At 37.8% G+C, this 22335-nt stretch overlaps 2 protein-coding genes across 3 annotated transcripts; one reads left to right on the forward strand and one right to left on the reverse strand.

Annotated features, from left to right (window-relative positions):
- Window positions 1–836: 836 nt before the first annotated feature.
- On the reverse strand, window positions 837–17733 carry ATG4A (autophagy related 4A cysteine peptidase). Of its 2 annotated transcripts, XM_072429772.1 has the most exons (13): window positions 17638–17733; window positions 13838–13948; window positions 13599–13670; window positions 13073–13171; window positions 10329–10430; window positions 9899–9971; window positions 8790–8869; window positions 6915–7102; window positions 5830–5908; window positions 5541–5686; window positions 5090–5146; window positions 4589–4700; window positions 837–2714 (listed from the first exon to the last, which is right to left on the reverse strand). In XM_072429772.1, exons 1-13 carry the CDS (start codon window positions 17645–17647, stop codon window positions 2650–2652), a joined length of 1194 nt encoding a protein of 397 aa, XP_072285873.1. In that variant the 5' UTR covers window positions 17648–17733; the 3' UTR covers window positions 837–2649. The 2 variants fall into 2 exon arrangements, with proteins under 2 accessions (XP_072285873.1, XP_072285874.1); XM_072429773.1 differs by lacking the exons at window positions 13073–13171; window positions 13599–13670; window positions 13838–13948; window positions 17638–17733 and having other exon boundaries at window positions 9899–9966.
- A 111-nt stretch (window positions 17734–17844) lies between these two features.
- On the forward strand, window positions 17845–21979 carry PSMD10 (proteasome 26S subunit, non-ATPase 10). Its single transcript, XM_072429883.1, has 5 exons — window positions 17845–17994; window positions 19780–19878; window positions 20635–20781; window positions 20899–21065; window positions 21786–21979. Exons 1-5 carry the CDS (start codon window positions 17878–17880, stop codon window positions 21937–21939), a joined length of 684 nt encoding a protein of 227 aa, XP_072285984.1. The 5' UTR covers window positions 17845–17877; the 3' UTR covers window positions 21940–21979.
- The last annotated feature ends 356 nt before the right edge of the window (window positions 21980–22335 follow it).

Consider the following 22335-nt stretch of genomic DNA (forward strand, 5'->3'; position numbering starts at 1 on the left):
AAGAAGAAAGGATTATTAATGATAACAAATTTAATTGGTGGTACTTACATCTAGGTAGTACTACCATCTCCCTAAATTTTATCAACGAGTGGGACTCTCTAAATAACAAACAACCGCTAAGTACTTGTTTTTATGTATGAGAATCATGTAACTACTTTATTGTTGACCCTTTTTTTTGATATCTTGAATTTAATTAAGTGTATTTTTTATCTTAAATTAGTTAAGGTATTACATTGGTGCCTAAAATGAACCCTCATTCCTCTCTTCTTCCTTTCTTCTCATATGTAGAGAATAAAGTCAAGGCTCGGCACCACCCTTTCTCTATAGAGTTTATACTATTATATATTCTTTGAGAGCATTACTTGGAATTTTTCACTAATTTTCTAAGTGAACACCCCAAACTTTAGTAAATACACACCAACAAGTGAAAGTGATAACTAAATTCTGAATGATAATTGGCAATCTTAATCTAAAAGTACCTCACATGATAACGGAGGTTGTACTTCCCGACTCTTTTTTATTCTTCTTTTATCGCAGCCACATGCCTTTCAGAGCAGGGTTGTACCTGATGGGTGGCTGCAAGAAAAACTTAGTTCTTAGTCTGAAAATGAAAGCTGGTGACATGTTACGGCATCATGACTGATCATGGAAAAAACCTCCAAAGGGCAGTAATTGTTCTCATTCACATTTCTTTTCACATCATTACCTTGGAAAGAAAAACTATTTGTGCGAAATGATCATTTTAAATATGTTGAGAGGCTGTAAAAATGTTTCACATTGAAGTATATCTAGTATGCCTGAACCGTTTTTATACAGTCTACTGAGATAAAGAAAAATATGAGAATAAATGAAGATTTATTTAAAGCAAACATAATAATATAAAAATGAGCAAGCAAATATATAGTAAATAAAAATACTCCAATTTTCCCACATATGAAAATTTTCCCAAATACTTCAACTGCAATAATAGACATAAAAGTAAAGTGTACATGGGCAGCATAAGAAGAGCCAATCATGATGAAGGGCCCATTAACACCTTGTCTACTGAGCTCAATATAGGCCCAACACAATAATAAAGTACAATCCACCATTTCCAATTGGCCCAAATCACACCAAAGCACTATGCTGATGTGCACTGGATAAAAAAAGGAACATGCTGCATTTAAACACAGTGCAACAACACGTCATAATGTACTGTGGTGCGTACTCTGGAAAACTAAGGTATTTGGCTTCGCACTTGGTGTGTATCCAGCCTCAGTCTTTTATCTGATGCTTGTATACTAAACTCTGATTGGTTGTAATGAGTAACTGCACTTTGTTCACCCTCACCATTTAATGCACTTTATAAGATAGAAAGTGCAACATTTAGATGTGAAGAATGGACCATAAGAGGGCTCACTAACTGCTATTAACTTATAAATGATTATACAGTCATTTATTCATGCTTAAACCAAACTTAAGTGCAGGACAAGTTTGTATGTAGTAAAAAGTTAACAAAAAAAAAAAACACAACACTGCATTGTCTTTCCTTCATTATATAAAGATCCTTTTTTTATATACATACAAATTGCCTGAAAATCTAGCTCTAAGATAAAAGTGGTAATGCAAAAATATCCTACATTCGATTGAATTGTCAAAATAAATAATTATGCTACGTAAGGGTTCTGTTAGCTTAAAAATGTGCCCGTTGCCTAGGAAGTATATAGACCAAAATATCCAAAGATCGTCCAGTTTCCAGGACCATGCAGGCTTGCTGCTTTGGCCACAATGTTTGCCTTATTGTGTCCAGATCTGGACAGACTGCATTCTCACACAGAGTTATTGAGCCCTCAACATGGCTGCCTCCTCCCTAGTGCATAGGCACATTTGTACTAAAAGCATGTAACAAAAGAAGACGTCACTTGTATTTTTGCCTTTTCTGTTGCTAAACGAAAAAAAAAAGGCTTCAGGTGTCTCTCAGAGTGTTGAACACAACATGGCTGCCCTCATAAAAGCTATAATATTGCTGTGGGCTGTTGTAAGCAACTTAGCACAGTTGGAACGAAGTGATTGTCAGCAAGTTATACAAACTGCAATGCTGTAAGAAGACCTTTTACCAACTGAGAAAAAAAAATAAGGGACTCGTAGACACTTGTCAGACAATCCAACATGGAAACATGAAACAGAGTGCTGGCCAGGGAAAAACATATATTTCTGCATCCTTACCACAGAGGGTTCGCCAATAATAAACCGAGTACCCTCAGCAGGAAAAGTCAGTAATACATACATGTACACACATATAATTCCAAAGAACTCTCACAAACAATACAGACTTTTCCAGCATGGAAGTGTATAAAAAGGGTGCAAGGTGGGCTATTGCAAAAAGAAGACAGTTAACCCTTTGTCTGCTACGTGTATACTGTGGGGCCTACAGTGCCTCAGTGCACATTTCCAAAATCCATCCTTTGACACACTGAGTGAGACTGTAAACAGTGTTGGCCATCCCAGAAACAGGAATATGCAATGAATGGATATCTCTCCAGTGCAGACATTCCTGGCAATAGTCAGTGGCTCCCAGCACTCTGCTCTGTTCTTTGCTCTGACTGAGGCACTTTCTGGTAAACTTGCATCTGTGCGTAGGCCAACGGCGGCACAGACACCGAGAATCCATCACACTGTCAGAATCTCAAACTCCTCCTCCACGTCGAAGAGTTTATCGGTGGACTCAATGAGCTCTATTGTGAGATATAAAAAGAATGAAAACATTAGCGGAAAAAATTTTTCTTTAGGAAATACATAGCCTGCCCATGATGACTCCTAAATCTAGCCATCTGCCTGTCATACTGTCCCAAAGGCTTCAATACATTTCAGTCAGGTGTTCTGACATAATTTCCTGCATTCTTGTTTTTTTAGCCCGAGACCCAAAGTCCTAAAACAGAAACGGTAAAGCCACACAACAAGCACTATCAGGTGAGGTCTGCAATGGCAGCCAACATGTTTCTGCAGTATAAATTGAATCAATTGCCTTTATAACATTGGATTGTAAGCCCCCCTTGAGGGACAGCTAGTGACATGACTATGGATTTTGTAAAGCGCTGCGTAATATGTCAGCACTATAAAAATACTGTATATCATTAATGGGATACAAACTGTCAGAAATATTCTGAATATGCTAAACTAATAGCAACTGATCAGCAGCACAGTGGCTCAGAGGTTAGCACTTTGGCCTTTGAAGTGCTAGATCCCCAGTTCAAATCCGAGCCAGGACACTATCTGCATGGAGTTTGCCGGTTCTCCCCACGTCTGTGTGGGTTTCCTCCGGGTACTCCGGTTTCCTCCACATTCCAAAAACATGCAATTAAGTTATTTGACTTCCCCTCAAAAACTGACCTTAGACTACATTAATGACACATGACTGAGGAAGGGACATTAGATTGTGAACCCCCTTTGAGGGACAGTTAGTGTTACAACTATGGACTTAGTACAGTGCTGCGTAATATAAATACAAATACGAATCCACAGGCCAACCAGATTTGTGGAGGTCATGATGAATAGGGGAGCTCCAGACTATAAGTTGTTTCATGCTGGATAAAGTAGGGAAGGATATGATTCTCTGTCTTTTATTCCTGTTTTTCCCGTTTTGGGGAGGGTTACTTTCTTATAGATAGTGTTCAGCAGAAGAGTATCTGATGGGAAGTCTCCCCAACGGAATTACAAACAGAGCAATAAAAACACTTTAGACAGAATTAGTTTTCATTATCTGTGTTCCTCTCTGGGAAATTCTCATTCAGTTACAGTTACAGGGGCATCAGAATAGGCAAAGAAAATCTACCCAATGGGGAACTAAAAAGCAAAACAAAAACCATAAACTAAAAGACCCCGTCATACTTTTATCAAAAACTTTAAAGAAGTTCAGAATGAAATTATTTTTATCCAGCAGAGACTGCCAGTGGGACACTGTGGTACCAAAAGGCACAGCTACATAACCAAGACTCCACATGCTCACAAATTCCACTGAAATGGAAATTTAAGAGTCAGGATTTTCAATTCAGTAAGAGCCCTTTAATGAGATTTTACTATGTAAACAGTCCAGCACAGTATTTCCTCAATTTGTGCCTCTTAGGTCAGTTTATCAGACACCAATAACATTTTTGCCGATCTGTAAAGGAGATATTTTTTCTCTGGTAAGGTATTTTTTGAGCAAATTATTCCTACTGACCACCACACTAATGTACTGTGAGCTGTGGATATAGTAATTATAACAGGGGTTCCCTGAAGACCTGAAAATTATTCAAGGGTTCTACCACGGTAAAAAAAAAAAAAACTGATCTAGAAACTTTACAGAAAAAGACTTTAAAAGCATGCAATACACAGGTCAGGGAGGAGGTGAAATAAAATAATTACTTTATTTAATTTAATATTTATTTAATCTCCTAATTGATTTTAATAAATGTGCCCACTAAACCCCTCAGTCCTACAAGGCATGTACACCCGTTATTATAAACCAGTATCCCACCAACCAGGAAATAATTACATAAATATAGTAACTGGTGGTACAAGGTACAGATAAAAAAATGATTATTAGCTAATACCTTTTCAGTTTACCAACCTGCGCCTGTAGTGGTCACCTCTGGTTTTGTTGGTGGTACAAAAGGAGGCCAATGAGGTGGGTGCTTTGGTGCCAGCTCAAACATCCGTAAACTCCGCTGCTTTAATATCTCCTGCCAATGGAAAGACAACTTACTAAATTCATAGAATTGTAAAAAAAATATATAACAAAAAAAAAATGTTTGTTACAATTACAAAATTGTGTAATACGAATAAGCAGAAAGTAAAGCCTTCATTTGTAGGCTACCAAATTTTCTATATTTTTAAATATAGTTTAAAATATGATTGATTCTGTAAAATAGTAACTACAACCCTTTAAAATTTGTATATATCCTAAAGCGATCAGTTTCATATATAAAATATCACTGTATGGTATGTTAAGGTATTAAAGAACTGCAGAACAAAAACTCCATAAAATAAAATTTGAAAAGTTGATGCCAGTTTGTTACATCAAAATACCTTAGCTAATGATGATTTACTAAAAAACAATTGCAGAGCCTACCTTTTCTACAGTTTTACACCATTTATCAAAATCGGCTTCTTCTTTGCAAAAGAATCCCTAAAGAGAGGTAGAGGTAAAAATATGTGTATAAATATAAAATGAGAAATACAGCGTGCAATAAAGGCCACAGCTTTGTGTTGGTAGCAGTATAACATTTTTTATTCTTATAATTGAAGATGAATGATGAACATAATAATTACTAACATTATTTTTAATGTAAATAAATAGGAGGCATGTCAGCATTACCGGATGACATTATTAATTTAAATATAATCCTTTCTGCCATGAATGAAAGAACTGCTGCTCTTGAGCTTCCTCATATCACGTAAAGCCTTGGATTACATGACCTCCAGAACACCATAGGGAACATTTATTAATCATAAACAGGGGCAGGGAGACAGATCAATACTTTTTCAATTGCATTGCATCTTTCAATTGGTTCTCTACATACTAATGCCACTGAGGGGTCCAGGTTCAAAATTTTCATCCTGTTAGGATTTTTTTGGCAGTGATATGTCTGATCTTGGACTGTCCCAGTTTCCTCTTTGTCCACAAAGGTCTGCGTGGTGTGGGGATCTAGGTAAATTAACTCATCTCCTTTACAAAAAGGGAAAAAAAGTAAAGACATCCATCACAATTCATAATTCTCTTTGGAGTTCTTTTTAAGAAATAGATGGCAGCAAGGGCTGACAGATTGGTGAGGAGATGACAGAGCTATTAGCACTGGATAATGAGCTTACCTGAAAATCCTATGAAATAATAGGCATTGTTTGGTTTTCCACCTAAAGCTCCTAATGACTGGGGCATTTTAAAACATTCCTGTGAAGAAAGATAAGTGGCCATTATTTATTTACAATAATTACTTTATGTTTAATATTTTCTGTTTGCTAAATTTTGGGTAGTCATATAAGTGGACAGATTAAAGCAATACCAGAAGGCCAGCAGGCAGCACTAATGTAAATTCCAGGGAACAGATAAATGCACAGATGAACTATGTGTGGAAAAGGTTTATATGCCATAAGGGTATATGTTTCCTCTGTCTAAGAGGCCATCCAATAGGTGGTAACATATAAGGGACCAGACCAAGGCCTACTTGCTAAACATGGAATCTGCATACTAAGACAGCCTGAACATTTTTATAGATATAAGAAGACACTTTTTGGCATCTGCAAGTAAGGTTTAAAACAGAATCACTTTAAAACAGAGCCACTTCCTCAGTTGCTCACCCCCAGCCAGGTGCCACATATTTTTTACCGTCTGCTCATTTAAAAAAAAAAAGAGTAAACGAGTAACAAGTAGGTTAGAATGAAGCATTGATGTGTAAATTTGATATTTTATTTATTAAACTAAAAGATTCTATTTTGCACTTGAAAAAAAAAAAAGTTCAAAATGTGTAACATAATCATGAGAAAGTTACAAACTTTAAACATAAATCCACCCACAATTAAGAAGAGGGATGAGTGAAAATGATGAGCAATAGGAGTACAAATCTTCAATACAGTGTATGATGCAGAGAACAAATACATTAGTTAAGTTTGTGAGAAGAAACAATAAATAAAAACATTGGGATTTACTTTTTAATGAAGTCAAAGAATGTTTACAATGCAAAGTAAGTAGTCATCTAGTTCACTAAATGAGGTAAAGCAAAAATTCACTTTGGATAAAACAATGTGCTTGCACTTTATTGAATGATTAAAGTCAGCAAAGCTACATTTCATTTGCTAACCATTGTAAAAAATCACTTTGCAATGTAAACATGAGTTTTATTTTGTATTATAAAAAACGGTACCTCAAAGTGACCAGTTCCTGTTTTATAAAAACTTACTTTAAAAGCATCTACATACACAGGATTAATCTGGTTGATTCCTAGGCGCAGAGGAACAATGAGCAGGAGCGGCCTCCATGCTGAGTTCTGCTCTGAAGTGTCTCTACATCTGCTCCAAGAACTTTGGTAAGTGTAAGAACTGCCTTGTGCTGTGCTCCAATTGTGAGGGTGATAGCGGCACATTTTCCCTGCACAAAGAAAATATAAATATTTAATAGTAGATATTGATTGCATACAACACACAAAGCACAGAGTATGAGGTCAAACAAGGTAAAATAATCTTGTAAAGACACAACTCCTTGTATTATTACATTAGATAAACTAGGATGAATATTGTGTACAGTTATACACAAACATGACAACTAGAGCCCACTATATTTAAATGTAATAGATTAAATAGAAACACTGAAAATAAAAATATGGAGTCTACCATGGCTGGCTTGCTCCTAAACAGACCTAAATAATCATTGTGGTAGTGTTTCATAACCAAATAGGTTGTTGACCTGATTTAAGTGGTAGGGACAAGGGGTCGCACATATTAGCCTACAATAGCTGCAAGCATGTTTAGGGCTAATTACTTGACAGCTCAGGGATCAGAATGACTACCCCTGAGCCTGTAGTATTAGCTACAATTTTTATATTCTGACAGGTTATTTTTACAACACTGAAGCCTATTACGTCAATGAACACCAATGATCAGTCAGCTTTGACTTACAGATAACAATATACAGCTGACAGAGAAGAGAGAGGAAAACTCTGCTATCAATAGCAATAGGTTGACATCAGTGTTCTCCAAAACCCCTTTTAGCTGGGTGCACCACCTAGCTGTTTTTGGATGGTTACTGATGAGTTAGGTCACAATGCAGGAGCTGCTACCTGCCTGCAATTTCTTCCCAACCGGCTTAAAAAAATTTCTGGGTTAAGTACCGGACTTTGTTGGAAATAGAAGAGAAGACCTAATGCGGCCATTAGTCTCACCTCGGCCTTTGCTCCATATTCCCATAAGCACAATAGTGAATCAGGCTCCTAAAATAATTACACTCTATAGGAGCTGTTTATGTAGACCCTCTGTGTCACCACTGATAAGTATGGTCTTCCTTTTCATTGAATACAATGAGTTGTGGGGTTCCTAAAGTGTTAAGCTACATACACACTTCCAATTATTATCGTCGGAAAACGAACGACGAACGTTCCTGCACGATATACACGAACGATCGTAGAGCACCGATCCTGCACATAGAGGTAACGACACGATCGTTCGTAGATATTGTACACACAATAGATACGATCGTTTGAGCGATAGAGGAACTATGTGCACGACAGGAAAGTGAACGAACGTTCGTTCATTACGCATGCTCTGAACATGGACGATCAACGAACGACCGTACACACGAACGATGTTCAACGATCGTCGTCCAATCCGATCCGCCGGTCCGGTCGTTCGTTTCCAGCGACTTTCCTCGTTCATCGGCGTCGTTGGTTACTTTTTTACGAACGATTTTTTGCCCAATCGATCGTTCGTCGTTCGATTGGAACGATAAAAATTGGAAGTGTGTACGCACCTTTACTCTTGACTGAAGCACAGTATCAAATAGCCTTTGGGAGTCACAGTGGCAGGCCTAAGATTAGTGCAAACATCCAGTAATATATAACAAGTTAATAATATATATGGGAGTTGCCATTCCTGGTTTTCTTTTTAAAATGCAGATTACCTGGCTTTCAGAACTCATCCAGCAGCTTCAAAAACCATCTGGGTTTTACAACAGACTCACAAACAAAATTCTGACTAAATGATATAAGGTGTCATATAACTAACATTGAGTATTACATGATTAAACTAAAAGCAAAAACTATAAGAACAAATGCAGAACTTACTTATATCTTCAATGACCACAGTGTTATCCATGGAAACATAAACAGCTAATGAATTCCACTCGTCAAATAAAGCAAGTTTCCTGGAAACCCAAGAACATTATTAATTATTAGTCTCTTAGTTGGGTCACAACACTCACACATTATATACTAAAATCTAGAGGCAATGACATGTCAAGCGGTGGTTTACGACTTGTAAAACTAACTTTAGCCTGGAAAAATAATTGAAATCAAGGCGGTTGCTATGGCCAATTAATAGGTTATCCTGCAATATTTTATAAGTGGGACCCATAAGGCCAATTTACAGGTCTATTATGTCTGTGGAGTACAAAAATGACTTGCATAATTTTAAATAGGCCATTTACAGGTCTTTGACCTGTGCTTATGTGCAATGTGTTTTTTTTTTTTAGGTATATGTTTACAGTTTGTATGTTTCTGAGCATTTTGTGGGTGTCAATTCTATCCATATACCATTACTTGCAATGCATTTAATAGTTGTATAATGAAAAAGCCTTCCTTGTATTCATATTCCCTGACACACAGATTGTCCTTTTTGCAATAGACACATGCTGCTCAGCTCTCTCTTTTAATACATAGACACGCACTTCTAACCTCTCGCTTCCCAAAACAAAGATGGAAAATGCCGACTTTTCACTTGTTGATGCATAGACGTGCACTGCGTACCCTCTCCCCCTTGATGCCTAGACATGCACTCTCCCTCAACAAATTATTAGACACTAGCTGCTTACCTCTTCCTCCCCAATATGTAGAGATGCTCTAACATTTAACACTCACCTCTCCCTCCCAATACATACAGTCTCTCCTTCCTCTATAAATAGACACTCACTGATCACCTCTCCTTCCTCCATACATCCTCCGAACAGACATTCAGTACTCTCCTCTCCCTCTCCAATACACACAGACAAAACTGCTCAACTCTCCCTCCTCTTTACACAGACACGCAGTGCTCACTTCTTTCTCCCCGATAACTACACACACACACTGTTCACCTCTTCCTTCTACTAGACATTTCTTGTTTTAACACTTTTAATACATACACCCCAGAGTTGTTACAAAAGGATAGTCAGCTAGGTAAAATAATAAATACTTACTTTAAAACCTGAGCCACTGTATTTGGTCCATACCATTCCCCTATAGACTTTCCTTCTCCTACACCCATCTGTGCTGATTTGTGATCCAGAAACGAGCAGAAATAGAAAATTAGGATTTGTGTTAAAATTAAACTTTTAATTAAGAAAATCATGACAAATAAATGAACAATAAAGACTTAAACCCCAGAAGTATAAAATATACCAAGAAACACATGTTTTAAATCATCAATACATATAACTATTCAGAATAAAGTTTTTTTTATTAGGGGTTATGTTATTCTTTGCTCTACTAAGGCGGAGAACACAGTATCAAAAACACATTTCCATACTTGTATTTAATACTTCAGTGAAGCGTTATGCTGTATTTACCACTATGGGCTGACAATAATAATGTCAGGTCCAATTAATTTATTAAATGAACTGCACTTACCCATCTGATGAATGGAATAACAGCTATTTTTTCTGTCTAAAAAACACTGGAGGATCTGATAATATTCTTTCGGCTGTTTTTTATGTTTCTCCCACCTCCATTCTGAAAAAGGTTAAAAACAAAGTGTGAACAGTAAAAATGGATTACAGAGTGATATCTTTTTTAGAAGTGAATGTAAACGACTGTGAGAGACTCCAGTTGCCATCCATTTATAGTCTATTATATAGTGGAGAGGATTAGGAAGTTGCTACATATTAGGTGGAAACTATACGTGATACATAATGCTTTACACAGTATTGACTTTCAAATAAATATATATGTAAAATTTTAGTTTTGTTTTAAAATGAGTTGTTAGGCCCGAGACTTTATAGTAAAAGTTGTGTGTTACAGTTTTGCAAGCACAGTTCACATAAGAATTAAATGATAATTCAAGGTACAGGAAATGCACTATACTTTTACATAAGGTCATTTTTATTATTGTTGTTAGATAACAATTTAACATAGAAGAATACCTTTCCAGTTCTATGGTTACATTTTTGAGCTACATCTGCCTACAAATGACATTTCTACTAAATTTTCATACCTGGCTACAAGCCCATTAGAATCTACTTTAACTTAAAAATTTCATTCCCAAAATCATATGTGGCTGTTGATTCTGCAAGGACACTGGCCGGCAACCACAATCCCCTCTGTTTACAGGCTTTTCCACTTCACCAGACTGTTTATCCAATATACATGCAGGCAAAAAAAAAATCCACAAAGCAGACAAAGCGGTGGGCATTAGCCTTACATGGAGTTTTTTCTGCTGTGGTGTGCTGATTTGAATAAAGCCCCATGGTGCTTTATCCTGTTACATCTAAATACATTCAGACTAAATATTCTACCTAATATCTAATCATATTAGCCTTCACACTGCATTATTACTATTACTTATGGCTATAGTTTGAAAATGTAACATATGAACCCTAAGATAAATCTAAGGGGTGCATGGCCAATAATGCTAAGCATAGATCTTGAATTGCCTATACATGGTTTATTCTTTTAGTATACATTTTATACAATGTTTTGGGGCACTTGTATCAAGTTTAACATAATTTCTATTAAAATTATAGTTTTGACAAACAATTGCAGAGTTGCAGTCATGCTGGTTTTAGGTACCTGGCTTAAGAAGTGAAGCTTTTCACTGGTGCATGTGAAAACTTTGTATGTAAAATACACAAAGTCCATTATCCTAAGACGCATTTTCAGAAAACAGGAGAATCTATCTAATTTATTTTTTGATTGGCATGGAACTAAAAAGAGAGATCTTTACTTACATCACCCTTTTCTAAAAAAAAAAAAAAAAAAAAAAGATTAAGCCTCTATCTGGCATGGTTTACAATTATATGAAATCTGTCCATAAAAATCCCATACTGTAACCATATATTTTACAATTGACAGACAACAGATATCAAAGACAGCTGGCAATAATGGGAAATGATGCAACTGCAGTCCTTGGTCCAACTTAAACACATTTTATTCTGTTTATTACAGAGGGGCTAAATGTAGGGGGAACCACCTGGACTAATGTTCTCCCTGGATGTAAATAGGTCAGAGGTGTCTATTTATGAAGCAACATGTCTTTTAAATTTGCCACCTTGGTTATGTTTTTTGGTGTATTTTTTTTTTTATTTTTGTTTTGCATATTGATTGAGTTTTGTTTTCCTTGTTGAATATACAATATGTATATTCAATGCAATATGCAAAATGCAATAGTGTATTTTTTCTGTAAAATGTCAGGGTGTTGCTGGTTCTTCGTGAATAGTACAACTTCTATAAGGAAAAGTCAGAGAACGTTAAACAAGATGTTCAATTGAAAAAGCAATAGAGTGTGTTTTCCCACTGTGTAAGTTTCTAGTTAAACAAAAATATTGCATCTTAGAACCTCCTAGGCTACATACACACATCAGATGATTCTCGTCTGATTATCACTTTAGGGCTAGAATCGGACGAGAACCTGACGTGTGTACAGCAGCCGTCTGACGTGGTTAATGGATACGTCCTAGCGGATTCATGAACTATCGTAATACAAGTTAAGGGGAGAGAGTGCATTGGGGTGCTGCTCACTCATTCCCCCCCTCTCCTCTCCATCGATGCATTAACAAGCGCTGTACATACAGTCCAGTTCTGCTCTTTCAGACTTTTGTTGTTGTGAAGGATCCTTTCCGGTAACAAAAATCTATTGTGTGTACACAGCTTTATAATGTGTTTTTTTTTTTTTTACTATATTTTCTTATGATTTTGTAAATAATACACTCCCTGTCACTTTGGGTCCACTATCATTTGTCCATTGGATCTATGTAGGAAGGTATAGTTGTCACAAAGGTTGGACTTCAAACATGCCTTCCCTTGTTCATCTCCATTTCATGGTACACTGATGGGTTTATCAATTTACAGAAGAAATAGGTGGGTATTTGTGTTTACTTCTAAGCTCACAAAGAAAGCGTGACAGGGACATTCCATTTATGGCAATATCACTTGGTAGTGTCTGTACTTGCTGAATATGTTCTTAACCTAATGAAAACAAATGCAGCTACCATGAATAATTACTTGAGCACTAAAATATATAACATTTTTGATTTGTGTTTGGATACACTTTAAAGAAGAAGGGAACGGATCACTGAATCATCATACACTGATGATATAATATTCACCTTCTACTTTGTTCCTATAGTGCATATATGCTTGGTTTATGTGGTGCTCACCTCTGCCTAAATGCTGGCAAATTAAGGCTTGAGCCAACATCATCTGTCCACATCTCAACATACAACCCCAACCAGCATCAGAGGATGGACCTGTTCCACCTGGTTACATAAAAAGTGAAAAATAAGTAATTATTGTAAATAAACATAATAATAAAAATATTCTTTAAGCTTTAGAATGTACAGTCTGTAAAAAGAAATACCAATAGCTTGCTAGGTACAAGTATTTGTAAAGCTACATAGTACAAACAAGCAACTTTTTAAGAAGATCACATGAACCCATAAGAACTCAACATGCCACATCAGTTTTTACCTTGATGATAGCCAGGACATTACTGTAAACGGTATAACCTACTTCCACACATTGGTTGGTATAGTGTCACTGGATCTCTATTAAATTACCCATGGGAACACATATTCCAAAGTTAGGACCACATAACCAGGACAGAGTCTAACCCTTTACCAACCTAAAACATAAGAAAAGGTACTCTATGAGTTGGGAAGAACACAGAAACATAGAACAACTTACCAATAGGAGAAAATTTCTTTCTGTATGTAAACCACAATCTGGAAGTAACATCCAATAGCAGATCACTCTTCTCTGTAAACAAAAGGCAGTACATAAGTTAAACACAAAGACATTTAAATCTTATAATAAATAGAGATGTATAAACAGATGTAAACTGGAAAACAATATTTGCAAGCAATGTGCTCCCACCTCAATGATCCCTCTGCCATACAAATCTATTTACAGTTTACAAAGCTGACCTGTTTTAATGTCATATTGCTTTCCTAGGATGTAAACTGGCTCATCTGTATCTGGGAGTTCTTCAAGTTCCAGATAATCTGACAGGACAATGTCATTTTCATCACTTGGACCTAAAAGATAGCAGATATTTAGCACAAATAGAGGAAAATACAATGATGATATTAATAAGTATACATACACAAACTCAGCAGTTTACGATAAATCTTGTGTATGACTATATAATCTATGCAAAGTACCCCGAATCTACAAAGTTTTCATGAATGATGACCTGTGTATTCCTTTATTGTCTGTCCTTTTTACTGAAACTAAATTACTGCAACATGTCATGTTTTCCTGACAGGTTTCCCAATAGGTGGAAGTTGTGTACTTCAGTCTTGCATAACAAAGTTACCAGCAGAGGCTCTGACCATAATAACTGAATGTATTGTAGTGCACCCCTGTGTTGTGAGTTCTGGCACTGTATATGATCCCAGTCAGGTCAGAATTGGTGTAGATGGAATAATTCTCCTTATGCAGCTTTCCCTGAAGTAGTAGCAGAAGGTCAGCTCTTTTCCAATAGGGGCTGGTTGTGTAAGGAGAGAAGCGAGGAGAACAAAAACGTATCCATCCAAGTTCCAGATTTGGTTTAATTGGACGCTTGTATTATGGAAAGCGAACACAATTCAATGATGTATAAGAGCCACCAATTACATTAGACAAGTACTTGCTTTGGTTAAAAATATTGAGCCCTGATGAAGGGGGCACTTCGAATATGATGGCTTTGTAATTCTGTTTAGACAGATTTAAAGCCAAGTCACTGATGCAAAATAGTAAAATTAGTGTCCTTATTTTTTTCCACTGCAGTTGAGGCAAACAGTTTAGTCAAGGTTTCATCCTAGCTTGATGAGTGGCCGATAAAGGAGCAGAAGCACAAATGATGAGGTTATCCCACTGTTCTGAATTTCTATAGGTGTCCTGACAGCAACACAGTATAGCAATGAACAGCTGACAAAGCTAAATGTTTTCTTCCTTGCGGGGGGGCTACAGAAAGCTGATATAAAACAGCCCATTATTATACCTATGTATGTAAAATAATTTCATTTTATTTTTATCTGAACCATATGTTCCTTTTTTTATATCTGCCTGAATTCAGTTAATATATTTTGTACCAGAACTGAAATCTTTATCAGCTAACCAGCAATGGTGAAATGGGTGAATGAAGGGGTCTCTTTTTCTAGTAAATAGGGACAAACTTCTGTCAAATGTTGATTGTTGTCTGTGACAACAGCAGAAAAAATAGGAGTTATGGGTGTCACCTAGATAAAAAAAAAATGCTTCCATCACTGGGCCTGATTTAATAAAGCTCTCCAAGACTGGAGAGGATAAATTTTCATCAGTGAACCTGGGAAATCCAGCAAACCTGGAATGAATTTGGTCCACGATTGAAAACATTTGCTAACAAATAGCAAATGATTTTAAGAAATCCATTACAGGTTCGCTGGGTCGCCCAGGTTCACTGATAAAAGTGTATTCTCTCTAGTCTTGGAGAGCTTTAATAAATCAGGCCCAATGCCTTATCACACACTGGTGTTTGGCTTTGTACTGGTCAGATGTTCACAATTTATATACAGTGGCAAGCAACTTTACATCCAAATCTGCCTATGCTGCAGACATGTTTTGTATAAATGAGACCCTTAATCCCCACAACCACGTGTTCCCCATGAATGATCACAACATATGCAGAGTATGAATCACACAAAATGCTTGCATTAGCTACAACAACTTGAAATAGACATCCATTAAAGTGGAAAGCATCAGATGAATCTGGCAAGGAATGAATACAACCATCCTTTATTTAGATCTTCCTCATGGGCAATGGACTGATTTTCTAATTACCGGCTGATCAGGACATACAGACTGAGCCAGACTTTGTTGTGTGTTCAGGCAGAAATGGATCACAGGTCACATGTCTGCTATATAATTACCTTCTATTAATAACTAAAGATAAAGAGAATGTAAAGCTTAAACTAACACTTTTCTGCAATGGTAAAATATACATTGGGAAAAAATATTAATTCTTTAAACAAGAATGGTTTGAGATTATAGACAACATTGGTATTCATTCTCCCCCCTCAGGCACGTTGTCTTGGTGTCACCTTTGACTCGGCCCTCTCATTTACCCCCAATATTCAGAACATTTCCAGGTCCTGTCATTTTCACCTACGCAACATCTCCAAAATCCGCCCCTACCTGTCCCCTGAGACCACCAAACTCCTTGTACATGCTCTTATCATCTCTCTTCTGGACTACTGTAACCTCCTCCTCGCTGTTATTCCACTAACCCGACTCTCCCCTCTACAATCTATTATGAATGCTGCAGCCAGACTCATCCATCCTTCCCTCCGCTCCTCTTCCGCTACATCTCTTTGTAGTTCTCTCCATTGGCTTCCTTTTCACCTTAGAATCAAATTTAAGCTCCTGTGCTTTGCCTTCAAATCCCTACACAGTATTGTCCCACTTACATTTCTGACCTGATAAAAAAAATACTCCCCCAGCCACTCTTTCCGCTCTTCCAATGAGCTCCCAATGTCTTCCTCACTCATAACCTCATCACACGCACGGACCCAAGACTTTTCTAGAGCTTCCCCAACTCTCTGGAATGGTCTTCCTCGTCCTATTCGGCTTGCTCCTACTTTCTGCTCATTTAAAAGAGCACTCAAAACCAATTTTTTCAAACTTGCCTACCCGGCTTCTTCTGTCTTTTGAAACCATCACTACTTCCCACCACTACATATCCCCCTCCTATTGTGTGTAAATTCCCCCACCTACTAGAATGTAAGCTCTTCGGGGCAGGGTCCTCTCCTCCTATATCACTGTCTGTCACTTGCAACCCCTATTTAATGTACAGCACTGTGTAATATGTTGGCGCTATATAAATCTTGTTTTTTTTATTATTATTATTATTAATAATATTAATCTAGGGTCCTACCCCCACAATACATCACACCTGCACCTATACATGGTTCCTTATGCCTTGCAGTGATAAACATCCTTACATTGGTTTGTGATGGATGCTGTGTAAGATGCTAGACATAGGGAGGTGTTATGATGCACACCGCACCCTCCTTAGCCAGCAGGGGCCACAAGTCAGGTCTGCACAGGGACCCACTGTTGGCTATGTTTTCACTGATACATGTATAATGTACTGTCAGGTTTTATTTGACAGCCAGTGTAAGGGAAAATCTCCTTTTGGATGGCTGTCATGGGACCGAGTGTCACTATTGCAAGATTCACCCTCTAATCCTATTCAACTTACGAGGGCACAGACAGCAAAACACATGGCAGGGGTTCTAACCTCTCATCACTTTATACTATAAAGAGGACCTGTCAATTCATGTAAATAGAGCACTAGTTATTATTAGGATTGTCTTGTGTGACTTGTTTAGTGAAATCTCGCCCCGATATGTCACCAGAGGCCATATAGAGGGGAGCAACAAGCAATCCCCCCAATTTATAGCAACAGATTGAAGTGTTTGTGTGTTTTGTTTTTGCTGTACCTCCCAATGCAGCATTATACACACAGTGTGTACTTACCTATCCCTGTATTACACACACATAGATAATCAGTATATCAAATCCAGAGAGACTGCAGCCCTGCCTCCATACACCAGTATAGAAGAGGCAGGCAATCTAGGCCTAGGAGCTTACACTCTACTCCCCCCCGCCCTCCAGAAACTCTAGAATGGTTTAGGTTTATCTGAGCCGAGTCTTGCCGCCATCTCACCTACTTTCTAGTTACCTCTCTGTCTGGGGAACTTACCGGCCTCCATCCTGCCCTGTCACCCAGGGACCGGCGCAGCCTCGTCCACAACAACAGTAGGCGTAGCGCACTCTGGGAAATGTAGTCCGGGGCTGCGATGATATTACTGATGTTTAGAGTATTCTCGTACCACCACTCCCACAATTCAGCGCTCTGGGGACGCCCTTTAGGTGCCTTCGTCACATAGATTGGGAACGTTGATTGGTTGTGTGTGGCAGGCGCTTGTTTCCCTTTGTCAGCATGGAGGAGGCGAGGGTGTCTGATGTGGAGCTGAGTAACCTGGCGTACAGGGGGCAGCTGGACCAGCTGAGGAGCGCGGTGCTGGGAGACAAGTCTCTGGCATCCAGGACTGACCAGGTATGCTTGGAGATGTCTCATGGCTTCTAATTCCTCATCACAGGACAGAAGCAGAACTCTGCTGCAAAGTTCTGCAACGTGTGGCTTTGTTGCTGCAGGAGCACTACAAATGTAAGCAATATCCCTCTGCCCTGGTGTCTTCTGTAGGACATGAAGCTGGATAGAAAAGTACTCAGATCTAAAATGAGCTAGCTAGATTTCTGCATCTCATCAGCCATGCCAATGGTCCTTAAAGGAGACTTGCTGCAGCAATGGAGCCCTTCCCTGGGAGGGGGAACTTGCCAAGGCTTAATTACAACCCATTGTCACAGCCTAATGTCAAGCAACCTCAGTGCACCTATGCAATTATTTTCAATACAGGTAGTCCCCGGGTTACATACAGGATAGGGACTGTAGATTTTGTTCCTAAGTTGAATTTGTATGTAAGTAGAAACAGGTACATTATTTTAATAAATGCAATTAGAACAGATGTTTGTCTCAACATATTATTAGGCAGCGTGGTTTCAGTTACTGTATATTGAGTTAATCATAAACAAAGCAAAAAAAAATGTAGACATTCATTAACTTCTGCAGCAAACTGTGCTTTGATATGCAAAAAGAAACTACTGCAGAGTTTGTCTTGGTCATTAAAGAGTTACTGCAAAAAAAAAAGTGACTGCACAGAGAGCTCAGTCTTTAAAGCATACCTAAACTGAGAATTTCACTTTACATAAAAAGGTAGACAACCCTTTTATGTAAGGTAAAAATTCTGTTTTGTTTTTTTTTGTTTTTTTTAAGTGCAACACTTTTTTGTTTTTTTTGTTTTTTTTTTTAAAGATGCAGCACCACCCCTCAATTCTTCCCAAAGATTCCCAGGATACCTATGTCACACATCCTGGGAGACTTTTGGTGCTTCTTCTGCGCATGCCCAAGCATCTCAGGCATGTGTAGGGGAAGCCCTTTCGTCCAAAGGGAAAAAAGTTGCTGATCTCACGCATGTGCAGTGAGATCGGCAAGTTTTTTTTTTCATCCTCCATTCTCGCACCTGTGTCAGGTGACCTAGGAAGAAGAACAAAGAGAAGATGGTGTCGCCCTGTGGGCCCGCCCAAGGGCGGATACTGGGATGACGCGGGACCCCATGGAAGAAACCTCCAGACCAATCGACTTCTCTGTGGGATTAAAGGTAGGTGTGTTTTTTTGTTTTGGGTGAGGTTTGGGTTTACTTCTTTAAGATCACCCACAATCTCAGCTGTGTTTAGCAAAAGATTTCTCCTGCAAGGCATGCAAACCTACCATGTCAAGCCTCCCTCCTGCACAGAACAAGCAGGGAAGCCCCGTTCATATCTAGGAGACGTCCATATGTCGGATATCCTTAACCCAGGGACTACCTGTATTGGGATGCCAATAATGACATCACTGTGCACTGCTCATATGCATCTGTTATTATGGCTGCAGTAACACTCCAAACATCCACTTCCACCAAGTGCTTTAAGGGGCATTTCACCTACTTAACCTACTGACTTCTACTTCTCCACCAGACTAATGCATTCTGAATTGTGGATATATATTATATACAGCAGAAGTTCTCTAAAAACCTGAAATTTATTTCAAGTGATCTCCCTATGTTAAAAAGGTTGAGAAACACTGTTCTAAGGGAGTCCATTAATATTATTAGTATTAATAATATTTTTAAGATTTATAAATAAAATTGAACATCTTAATGTTGGTATCAGTGTATGTTAATGGTTGTGGATGTTTTTTTTTCTGCTGAGGATTATTTTTTTCTGCATCCCTTATTTATTTCAGGATGAAAGGACACCTCTGCACTGGGCATGCTCAGCAGGTCATACTGAAGTTGCCGACTATTTGCTGCAGCTAGGAGTGCCAGTCGATGGCAAAGATGATGTAAGTTGTTGCTGTATAAGTGCTAATCTCTCTGCTAATGTAGGAGATTGGGAAAGCATAGATATGTTGGTGTGGTAAGTTCTTCAGGTAAAGAATGAATGCAGCAAATGTGTCTGAACATATTCTTTTGCAGACTCAAATACCATGTGTATTACAGCAAATATCCCAAACCAATCTCAAAGTTTCTGGAGCTTGCTGCTTCCCTCCAAGCAGTACTTTTTGGCATATCACAATAATGACCTTCCTCTCTGACTTGTAGGAAATTGGGGAATTCATCAAGGGCTGGAGCTTTGCCTATGAAATGGCTGAAAATTCAGCAATTAGGGCTAGTGGCATTTTTAGTTTTGATTAAGTACTTTTGAAAACCACCCTCAACCAAAATTATTGTCTGTTGGAGTGAAAAGAGTGGAGAAGATTAGGACCTCTGTCGGGAAGACGTCCCTTCTAAGAGTCCTTTACATCAAGAAGAGTAACCATTATTGGGACAATAAGGAAAAGATGCTTCAGGGTGATTTTTTACTTTCCCACACTAATAAATATTTTTGTTGCTGTCCCCACTTAGAGATATTTTACCACTTCCTGCCTTGGTGTTAACTTATCTGGACAGATATTGAGAGGAAATTTCCATACTAAGGGGCAATGGACAACAAATAATAGCTTGTACGGTATCTATACTGCACCAAATCTTTCCATAAAAGGTTTACAATGACTTCTATGTTTCAGGCATCTTTTGATATTTTGCTTCCTGTGTCTCAGGCAGGATGGACTCCTCTTCTCATTGCTGCATCTGCTGGCCGGACAGATATTGTCAGAGCATTATTAGGGAAGGGAGCTCAGGTAAACTCCACGAACCAGGTTGGGTGCACACCCCTTCACTATGCTGCATCCAAGAACAGGCATGAGGTATGGGTAACATATATATTTATTTCCTATATGCCAGCATATTGTAATAAGTTATTAAAATTCTTCAATATTTAGACTTTTCCCATGTACGAGATACTTGATGTTACCTCTTCACAGATTGCAGTTTTGCTTCTGGAAAATGGTGCTTCCCCTGATTCCAAGGACAAGCTGGAGTCTACCCCACTTCATCGTGCAGCTTCCAAAGGCAACCTGAGGATAGTAGAGATCCTTCTAAAACACAAAGCATCAACTAATATACAAGACACTGAAGGAAATACACCCCTGTACGTAATGTATCACATGTATCCAATGTATCTTACATCTGGTATAAAGACTTAATTATTTCATAGAATAATTTAATGCACATATGTGTCAGACAATCCAGGTGTTAATTTAAATTTTTTTTTAAAAGTAAGTTTTAAAAAGTAAGTCTTTTGTGATCAAAACACAGGTTATGACATTATAAATCACTCCTAAGAATTCCAATTGCTTATCTGTCATGGAGGACCCCTTACTTTAGTCATGTAAAACATTTGTAGTCTAGAAAGAGAAAATTGTTTTTTTGAAGTGTTTTGTATGTTTTTATATACTTTTTTTTTTTACTGCGAATAAAAAGACAGAAATGTTAAGTTTTCAAAAAATAAGAATCTCTTTGTGGTAATATTTACACACACCTTAAAAGTCCTATTCTCTAAAAAGAGAAAAAAATCCTCGTTCTGGCTGTGGTATAATATAACAGGGATGTGGTGTGATAAAGATAAAGAAAAAAATGTTTTTCCACTGTTTTCCCCTTATTGTCAAAACTGTGATTATGCCAACATATTATGCAGCGCTGTAGAATAAATAGGGGTTCAAATGACAGACAGATACAGACAGTGACACAGGAGGAGAGCACCCTGCCTGGAAAAGCTTACAATCTTGGAATATATATATATAACAAGTCTTCTAGCTTCAAAAGTAGGCTTTTTTGTGTGTCTGTGACATTTGTATGATCTCATTTACAGACATCTTGCCTGTGATGAAGAGCGAGCGGAAGAAGCCAAGCTACTAGTTGAACATGGAGCAAGTATATATATAGAAAATAAAGAGGAGAAGACACCATTACAAGTGGCTAGAGGAGGTCTAGGAGCATTGCTGAAGAGAATAGTAAAAGGGTAGTTTCTTTTTTACCTTTAATAAAACAACATTTAAGACAGCAGTATCAATGTTATTGTAATGTTTGTGGCATTTTCTAACTTATTGACAAAATTTTTATTTTATCCAGCTCATCCCATTCTTCATACAGTTTCTTAAAAATGCCTGTATACATCAATCTACGGATTTATTTTACTATCTCTAGAACAGGGCTTTCCGATTCCTGCTTAATACTTTAATGTTCAAGCTGCAATATGCAAGGGTTAATTAACCAAACCAAACATGTGTAATGCTCTATGTACCTGGCATCAAGAAATTATCCGCTGAAAACCTTGGTCCTAATATCTTTGACAGTTATATATCGCAGAAGTCATTACAAGGTCGTATAAACATCATCATACCCTGTGATGCCATGGGTAT

This window comes from Pyxicephalus adspersus, chromosome Z, assembly GCF_032062135.1.
Source record: "Pyxicephalus adspersus chromosome Z, UCB_Pads_2.0, whole genome shotgun sequence".
In the NCBI taxonomy this organism is placed as follows: Eukaryota; Metazoa; Chordata; class Amphibia; order Anura; family Pyxicephalidae; genus Pyxicephalus; species Pyxicephalus adspersus.

Bases quoted from the DNA above. Each gene is read 5' to 3' on its own strand.
- ATG4A (XM_072429772.1), bottom strand. The intron at 10,431-13,072 runs GTGAGCACCACA...AACCTTTTTCAG, and splicing joins TTGCCAGCATTTAGGCAGAG to AATGGAGGTGGGAGAAACAT. The intron at 4,701-5,089 runs GTAGGCTCTGCA...TTCCATTGGCAG, and splicing joins GGTGTAAAACTGTAGAAAAG to GAGATATTAAAGCAGCGGAG.
- PSMD10 (XM_072429883.1), top strand. From the start codon at position 17,878: ATGGAGGAGGCGAGGGTGTCTGATGTGGAGCTGAGTAACCTGGCGTAC. The intron at 19,879-20,634 runs GTAAGTTGTTGC...CCTGTGTCTCAG, and splicing joins CAGTCGATGGCAAAGATGAT to GCAGGATGGACTCCTCTTCT. The intron at 21,066-21,785 runs GTACGTAATGTA...TCTCATTTACAG, and splicing joins ACTGAAGGAAATACACCCCT to ACATCTTGCCTGTGATGAAG.